The 9,439-nt window shown below is 45.9% G+C and overlaps 1 protein-coding gene across 1 annotated transcript; it reads right to left on the reverse strand.

Annotated features, from left to right (window-relative positions):
• Positions 1–3,259: 3,259 nt before the first annotated feature.
• LOC108922285 (complement C1q-like protein 2) lies at positions 3,260–5,397 on the reverse strand. The gene is made up of 2 exons (XM_018732328.2): positions 4,556–5,397; positions 3,260–3,865 (listed from the first exon to the last, which is right to left on the reverse strand). The coding sequence occupies exons 1-2, from the start codon at positions 5,126–5,128 to the stop codon at positions 3,686–3,688; spliced, it is 753 nt and encodes a 250-aa protein (XP_018587844.2). The 5' UTR covers positions 5,129–5,397; the 3' UTR covers positions 3,260–3,685.
• Positions 5,398–9,439: the final 4,042 nt, after the last annotated feature.

Here is a 9,439-nt window from a genome sequence, read left to right on the forward strand (position 1 = left end):
GGCCTTTTTGAAATTCTCTTGAAGATTCGTTCCCCTCAGGCTACACAGCATCATCAAGTCTTTCCATGCAGACATGAAGGCAACAGTCCAGTTCGACTCCAGCCCATCAGACCCCTTTTGACATCTGCAGTAGTGTTAAACAAGGTTGCGTCCTAGCCTCAACTCTGATCTTCTCCCTGCTTCTGAAGCATTAGGGTCATTACCGGAAAGTATCTACTTGCACACCACGTCTGAAAGACGGCTATTCAGCCTCATGCGACTGAAAGCAAACACCAAGGTGTGCAAAGTTCTGATACCTGACCATGTTTTTTGCCAATGATGCTGCAGTGACTATGCACTCAGAGCAACAACTACAGCATCTCATTCCTCCCAAGCACACAAAGACTTTGGACTAACCATCAGCCTGAGGAAAAGCATTGTCTTGGGCCAGGATGTGGAAGCGCCACCAGTCATCATCACCAACATCTATGAGCTAGAAGTGGTCCGTGAGTTCACATATTTTGGGTCCACACAATGCAACGCAAGTGATTAATAACGGTGCATCATTCATGGTCAACCCTTGACCAACAGAAGCCATGGCAGAGTTTTAAAAACTTTTCCTTTTTCTTATTTTTTTAAAGCAGCATGATGATCTCAAATAATCATATGTGCAAATGGCCATATAAACTAGTAAGTTTACAATCAAATGTGGGAGAGTCATGTTTAGATTTCAAACTTTAACACTGTTGATTTAAACTGTGTATGTTAAAAACAACAATATTATAATGCATTATTATTTTATAAGTCCCTGTTGAAAATATACTTGGGCATTACATGTAGAATTTGGTATTTGCCATCTAAAAGCATATCCCAAGCACATCCTTCATCATCTGAATAATATCTTAACAAAATTTTCACTCCATGGCTTTGGTGCAGTTGATGGATTTTTTTTATTTACTATGATTGAAAAGAAAGAAATGGTTTTCTCCACAATCCCCTATTCAATGCAGATTGTTGACTGGTTCAGCCCATAAAAATGTGCAACATTCCTCATCTTGATATTGATCACCAACACCCAGGAACACCAGGCATGGGCTGTAAACACTGCAGAAGTGAGTGGAATGAAGGCTGTCCTAAATTTCTTTTCTGTCTATATTGTTTGACCATTTCAGCCAACTAATAGCCGGATATGGAAATACAGATGGATTTTGCTCCACAACAGACAGAAGTACCAGAAAACTAAACAATGGATAAAATGCAATTTAAAATAGATTTTTAAAAAAGTGGTCAAAGGCTAGGTTGGTACAGTGTCGTAAGTAGTGCTGTTGCCTTACAGCAAGTGGGTGGTGTGTGAGAATGTGGATTTGATCCCCACTCAATCTGTGTGGAGTTGGCATGTTCTTCCTGCATTTGTTTCCTTCAGGTGCCCTGCCCCCCCCCCCAAAAGTCCAAAGACATGGAGTTCAGGTGAACTGGTGACTGCAGTGTATGAATGGGTGAGTGACTGTGGGTGTTGATACCCTGAAATGGACTGGTGTCCAGGGTGTAGCCCCCTCAGCCTTGTGCTTAATGCTTCCAGGATAGGCTTAACACCATTGCAACCCTACTCAGGAGAAGTAGTTATTGAAACTGGATGGATGGATGGATGGATGGATGGAAAATTGTTCTAATCTCAGATACTTGTAACCAAATTTTCATAACTCAGTGAGCCAGTGTATCTTGCATTTTGAAATAAGATCTGTACTGGCAATGTTGAAACTCTCTGTTTCTCCCAATTTTGTGAGCTGCATATTTGTGTGCTCACACATACCTGGCTGTGACCCAATATCCCAGGCACTAGAAAAGTCCTTTGGCCTCGTAATACCATACCATACTGCATGAAAAGAAATTTCTTAACTTGCACTCACTCAGACACACTTGCACACACATATACACTTGGTGTTTGTGTAAACAACCATTTTTTTTAATTAAATTATTTAAAGAGGTTATTTTAGTAGTTGTAGATTGTGATTGTGTGTTTGGGTGAATGCTCAGTGTACTTTCCTTGCTTGCTTATAGCCAAGTGCTGGGCTCGCACTCACTCTTTGGTGAAGTTGTTATAATTATGTTATGATTAAATAATGCTGCTCTTGGTCTGATGGAACTAAAACAAGTGTTTCCAGGTGGCTGGTTCAGTTCCCATAACAGTTGTGTTATATATGTTTAATCTTAATAGTTTTGAGGGGGTACAGTGGGTTTGGCATATGCCTGCTCTCTGGTAGGTCTTGGGTTCGAGTCGTGCTTGGGGTGCCTTGCGGCAGACTGGAAACCCATCCTGGGTGTGTCCCCTCCCCCTCCAGCCTTGCACCCTGTCTTACTGGGTTGGGCTCCGGCTCGCTGCAACCCCGCTCAGGACAATCAGTTTCAGTCTGTGTAGGTGAATCATTTTGGTGCGATATCAGTCATTTTATAGGTCAAAATGGGTCATTTTGAGACTGACATTGCAAGCAAAGTTTGAGCTCTGAGAAGCAAAACCTTAGGTTTTTTGAGTGAATGTTATGTTGTATGTTTTAATGAGTGGGATTTGGATGTGTTTAAAATTTAGATCTTTTGGTTTTGGACCCTTTCTCTTTCCTTTTATAATCACTGTTAAACCCCAGTTACTAAAGGCAACATATCTCATCTAATACTGTATATCGAATTTCTCCTTCACTGTTTCTTGTCACTGTAGTAAATGAAGGAGTGATCCTTCATATTATAGCAAGTAACTAAAATGCGCATGGACGTGATTAAACCTCCGTATGCAAAACAACAACGACGACGACAAAAACAATAACAATGCATCCTGCAGACCCTTCCCTCCTCCGCCAGTAAGGAGGATCTTGCGTTTTTGCGCATTTTAAAGAGGAAATGTCTCAGAACTGCATAATGAATTGTTGTGTCAAATCATTTACAATATAGGCCACTTTATTGCCCTTTTATGAGTGTTTGTAAATATTTGAAAGTATATGTGTAAGTTGCTGTTTGCTCTCGTGCCTCAGATGAGACTGCGGCCCTCTGTTTGTGGCATCACGCTCTTTTTGCCGCAGCTCTTTCTGTCAAACCTCATAAACTCACTTTAACACATGAACAGTTCAACGATGTCCAGTTCGTTTGCATGAAACTGCGCTGCTGGAGTCACACGAATATCTTAAAAAAAAAAAAAAAAAAAAGGTTCCAACAGATATGTAAATATGCACTTATGACCTGCACAGTACAGCTGAGTGGCTCAGAGCAACTTCCTTAAAAAACGTAGGTTTTATTGAAATACTTGACAACAACACATGTTAGCTAAGAAACTAGACATGATGTGACAAGGGCACGCAACATTTACCTCCTGTAACAGATTATAACACATTACTTTTCTCACTCTCAATCTTGCGTGATATTTTGCTCCTATACACACCTCCTCAGACATTTTTCTTAAACACACCACGGCATCCCGGGGGAAAAAGCCACAGCCAAGGAATAGTAATTAGAAAAAGCTATGACATCTCAGCGGTACCAGTTATGAGTGGACAAAAACAAACGTCACGTGCCACGTCCCTTCATGTCCGCGGAAGAACACGTGTAGGGACGGAGAGCGTGTTACACGGGTTTTCCCCGTGGCCGCGCGCTCAGCCCGCGCTCAGCTCGCACTCAGCCGAGTCCGTCGTGCGTGCGCTCGCGCACACACTCCCGCTCCCTCTCAGTCAGGGTAGAGAATGAAGCCGGAGAAGGTGCTGTACTTGTTGTTGTTGCCGCCGTGCGCTTTTCCGCCGTCCAGCTTCACGTAGATCTCGTCCCCGGAGTCCAGGTGCAGCACCACGCTGTTGCTCGCGTAGTCGTAGTTCTGGTCGGCGTCCTGGGCGATGGCGCTCGCTCGGACCTGCGGCGACGCACACGCACCTCGTCACCAAGGGCTGTGAACTAAGAACATACTGGACAAGCGCGTGCGGGACGCATGTCATTTGTTAACGCTTTCAGGTGTGCGCGTCTGGCGCTGCTGGGCGCTTCGAGGCGCATTAAAACAACGCGGGGGCGGGGGATCGGATCAGGCGGGAATGAGCCTGGATGACCGTGGATGTTTCGGTGCCGCTAGTGCCTTAATCGCATTGGTGCGCGGCCTCCGCTGTGGGAAATGCGCTTAAGGGCTTCGAGCTTCTTAGCCTAGGGCCAGCGCGTGCGGGACTGTGAAAACCGCGCGGGAAGAGGCGCTCTGAGCTGCAGGTGGCGTATCGCTCAGAGGCACTGCCTTCGAACTCGGAGGTTGCACTTCTTGTGCCGCAGTACAGTACTCGTGAACAAGGCACTAACTTACGCTGATTTACTCACTGCGCCCGCCGTACAAACGACTGGTTTCAGTCACTGCTAGCTCTGCAGTGTGAGCCTTTCTGAGGAAAGTAAGTTAAATGCCAAAATGTAAATAGCCTCGAGACCAGGAGCTCACTGGTTTTACATGAGTTCTTTGCTCCACTTTTGCATTAAGTTAAAAAGGTGCAACAGCACTTTTGACGTTTGGTCCACGCGCGGCCGCCGCAGTACAGCTCGAACGCGGTGTCGGTGCGCGCGCGGTTACCTGTCCGTTCTTGCACAGGTCGGCCCACATGCTCGTCCCGTCGCCGCCTCTCATCAGCACATGGTACGTGAAGAAATAGATCCCAGGCACCTGACAGGTGAACTTGCCGGTGGACGCGTCGTAATGGTTCCCCAGGTTCGTGACCACGTCGTCAAATTTGAGAACTTCGTACCCTTCGTGGGGGTTCTTGAGACCCACGTAGAACGCGATCTTCGTGGCGCCCGCTGTCGCAGCCCCGTCCCCCGTCTCGGTCCTGGCAGTGCCCGGCGTCAGGCCAGTGAAGCCGGGCTTCCCCGAGTCCCCCGGCGGCCCTTTTGGACCGGGGGGACCCGGCTCCCCCGGTGGACCTCGCGGTCCCGGTTTGCCCGGCCGCCCGGGCTCTCCGCGGCTGCCTTGAAGGAAGGGAGGCGGCGGGATGGCGCTGAGGTCCTGCATGACCTCCATGGCGGTGGCGCTCGGCTTGGGGCTGTAGGGGTCGCATATCATGCGACAGGTGCCCATCATTTCGTAATGAGCCGCGCTCGTGGAAGTCTGGACCAGCAGCGGGATGGCGATGATGACGGCGAGCACCATGACGACGCCGAGCGCGAGGGCGACGAGCCGCTTCCTCTGGGCGACGCGGGAGGAGAGCGCCACTAGGTGCGCTTTGCTCTGGGAGGTAATGGTTGGGGCTTCCGCGCGTTCGGCTGTCCCGGCAGAAGGAGAGGAAGCGCACCGGGTGCCTCCGACGTGTGTCTCTGTATGAGAAGATGTTTTCAGCGAGAGGTCGGCGCGCTTCGCGCGGGAGAGCGACTTGCAACGTTCACGTGTTCCCGTTTCCGTTGGCTGCGTTGTGCGCCGCGCGCTCTGCGCCGCGCGCTCTCAGCCGCTGCACATCGCCGGAGGGGCAAAACGCGCTCTGACGTAACGAGCTCCGAGGAAAGCCTGCTGTAATTTGGATTAAGTTTGCTGCAGTAATAATGCCATCTTTATGTATGAATTACAAATCCTCGCACATCACGCCGAGGAGAATATCGAATCGCGAAGCATTACAAATACAAACTCAAATCCCCTTTTTCACTTCTCAGTCCTGCTCTGATTCAGTCAGTGTGTGCGCCACCTTCTTCTTCTTCTTCTTCTCTTCACCCTTTTTCTTCAAATACAGGCTATTGCTGCTCATTGACGCGCACGCGTTTAACGCGAGCAAAGTGCTCATTGTCCTGTTCCCGCCTTGCGGAGCAGTGACCCTATTGATGGTACATTTCATTTCAGCATTTCCACCACGAACCCTGCATGAACTTATACTGTGAAAGCAGAAACACACCGGATACGCGATTGTTGTGCACAGGACGCACATCGGACCTCTAATTTATGCCCGAGTGGGGTTAGTTACAAAGCCAAACCAACTTTTCTTATTTCGCTTCTAATCTCTGCCAAAGTGACGGTTCCACGTCTGTGACAAATCTGTTAATCCTTATCTTCTCGAGCTGGGATTTAATTTTTCACGCCCTGTGTCTGCAGTTAAACTAAGGGCTCACAGAAGTGCATTTATTTCCTGCACATTTATTATTATTATTATTATTATTATTATTATTATTATTATTATTATTATTATCAGAAACCGTCAAATACGGCATTAATCTGATTTAGTAGTGATTGTAGAATACATAACGAGTATTTACACAAACACCCAGTGTATCTGAAAGTTTTAATGTTGATCCTTACTGTTTAATTTTTGAATATTGTTAGATAAGGCTCAAATTTAAAAAAAAAAAAAAAAAGCAAAATATTCCAATTCATTTAGCAGACCCCTTTTTCCAAAGCAATTTACATCGAGTCAGTCATCCATTTCTCTCTGTCACTAGCACTATGGAGGATTTTAGTCGCCAATGCCCCTGAACTGCAGGAGGAAACTGGCACACCTGGTGGAAACCAGAGCACTCAAATACAGGGAGAACATGCAGACTTCACACAAACTGAGCAGGGATCAAACCCACGTCCTCTTGCACCACCTCACTGTGCCACCCAGTAAGCATATCAGTTAAACTTTTACTTAATTTATTAGGTAACGCTCTCAGCCATGCAGAGAGGTGTCAGTAGTATTCACTTGTGGAGACGTTCATTTTGATTTTACCTGCCTTGTAATCAACCGAACATGAACAGAATACAAAATATGCAGTTGTATACTGCATGATAAATTGTTACTTTGCTAAGATGACAGTACATGCTAAAAATTTGACTGATATTTAAATGCACATACATTTTTATTTTTGGGTACTGCTTTTGGTGATCACAGAGCCTACAGTAACTCACCAGTGATTTAATTAAATATATATTCTTGTAATACTCACTGTGGCATTTTATACATAAATAGTAGTAAACAGGGCAAGCAAAACTGATTTTGAACACGATGTCCAGATGTCAAAAGTATCCCAATGATGGGCCACCACACCACACTAGCCATCTATGGTAAGGTGACCCCGGCGGGAAAAAATCCTCTCTTCATTTGGGTGGATCAGATGGATGGGTTCCTCTCCAGCTCGTGTTTCAGAGCAATATGGACAGCCTAGAAGCTACAGGGCTACGGTGGAACTGGGCCAAAGGGCACTTTCATAGTGGGCAATGCGGAGTATGCAGATTATACGAGAGGCGTGCCTGTGCATTAGTGAATGCGTGGGTCAGCCTTTTGTGAGTCATGAAAACTTTATTTTTGCAATTAGAATTAATGGTAATTCTGCCTATACTAGAAACCACATTTTTGCTCACTTCTGTTGTGGCACTGGGGGGGCGCGGTGGGTTGGGCTGGGCCGGGTCCTGCTCTTCAGTGGATCTGGGGTTCGAGTCCCGCTTGGGGTGCCTTGTGACGGACTGGCGTCCCGTCCTGGGTGTGTCCCCTCCCCCTCTGGCCTTACGCCCTGTGTTGCCGGGTAGGCTCCGGTTCCCCGCGACCCCGTATGGGACGAGCGGTTCCGAAAATGTGTGTGTGTGTGTGTTGTGGCACTGAGTACTGATCTTGGGTTATCTTTGACCCAACTAGCACATCTGAATGCATTTGAGGTAACTGTTGCTTTCAGGTTTCAATGATAACTCAGACTTAGGGGGTGGGGGATACTGATAATAAAATATTGAATTGTGGCATAAAATATCCTGTTACCAATTGTGTTTTACAACAGCTAACTTGTAGAGAAAATGTGTGTTTTTTTCCTGTCTTGATAGATGCATAACATTTTTACATTTGGCCATGTAGTTAATAAAAATGCAAACACATATCTCTGGTTTTAAGCATCTAATTACTCTGAGTTATTCAAAGCCTTTTGTTATGTAAAAATGAATGTGCAATATTCTCGTCTACCTTGTAGCATTGACCTACTAACACCAAAATCTAAGCGTCTATTGTTCATCTATTTTCAGTAACCACTTATCCTATCAGTGTTCTAAAGCCTATCCCAGGAATTATCGGATGTAAGATAGTCAGCATTCTCAAGAGAACGGCTGTTCATCTTAGGCCATGTAGACACAAACACACACACAAACCTGTGTCCTCTTTGTTTATACACACACACATATACACTCATTGGCCACTTTATTAGGAACACATGTATACCTGTTCCTTCCTGCAATTATCCAATCATCTGTTCTTCTGGCAACAGCTCATTGCATAAAATCATGCAGACAGAGGCCATGAGTTTCAGTTAATTTTCAGGTCAAGCATCAGAACTGGGAAGAATTGTGAGATTGACTTTGTGGAAGTGACTTTGACAGTTCTTGGTGCCGTAAGTGGCGATTTGAGTATTTTATAAACTGCTGATTTCCTGGGATTTTCATGCACAATATTCTCTAGAATTTGCACACAAATTGTTTGAAACTGCTTGTCCTGAGCAGGGTTGCGGTGAGCCAGAGCCTAACCCAGTAACACAGGGCGTGAGGCTGGAGGGGAGGGGACACACCCAGGACAGGACGCCAGTCCGTCGCAAGGCAATCCAAGCAGGGCTCGAACCCCAGACCCACCAGAGAGCAGGCCCTAGCCAAACCCACTGCGCCCCAACCAAGTAGGCTACAGTAACTCAAATAACCACTCTTTAGGACAGTGGTGAGCAAAAAACCATTTCTAAACACATGACATGTAGAACCTTAAGGTGGCTAGGCGACAACAGCAGAAGACCACATCTCGTTACACTGCTGTCAGGTAAGAACAGGATTTTGAGGCTACAGTGGGCATAGACTGCACAGCTGAAGACTGGAGAAATGTTGCTTGGTTTGATGAATCTCGATTTCTGCTATGACATGCACATTTGGCATTAACAGCGTGAAGCTATGGAGCCAACCTGTCATGAGTTAACAGTTCAGGCTTGTGGGGGTGTTTTCTTGGCAATTAAAATTAATGGTAATTCTGCTTATAGTACAAACCACATTTTTGCTCATCTCTGTCATGGCACAGAGTACTGACCTTGGGTTATCTTTGACCCACCTGGCACATCCGAATACATTTGAGGTAACTTTTCAGTTTTCAGTTACCAATGATAACTGAGACTTGCCTTAGTGGGCTCCCTAATACCAATCAAGCATCGTTAGAATAGCACAACCTATCCGCGTCCACTTTGGCCACAATTTACCTTTCTTATAATGGCTATTTCCGGCTGGATAATGCCTCATCACAAAGCACAAGTCATCTCAAACTGGTTCCATGAACATGACAATGAGTTCATGGTACTTCAGTGGCCTCCCCAGTCACCAGATCTGAATCCAAAAAAGTACCACTGGGATGTGGTAGAACGAGAGACTTGCAGCATTAATGTGCAACCAGTTAATCTACAGCAATGGCATGATGTGAGCATAACTCTAGTTAACCCTAACCCTAGTGATCGGATGGTACTTGAAAAATTTGATGAGAATAAAACAATAGAA

This window comes from Scleropages formosus, unplaced genomic scaffold, assembly GCF_900964775.1.
Source record: "Scleropages formosus unplaced genomic scaffold, fSclFor1.1, whole genome shotgun sequence".
Classification (NCBI taxonomy): Eukaryota; Metazoa; Chordata; class Actinopteri; order Osteoglossiformes; family Osteoglossidae; genus Scleropages; species Scleropages formosus.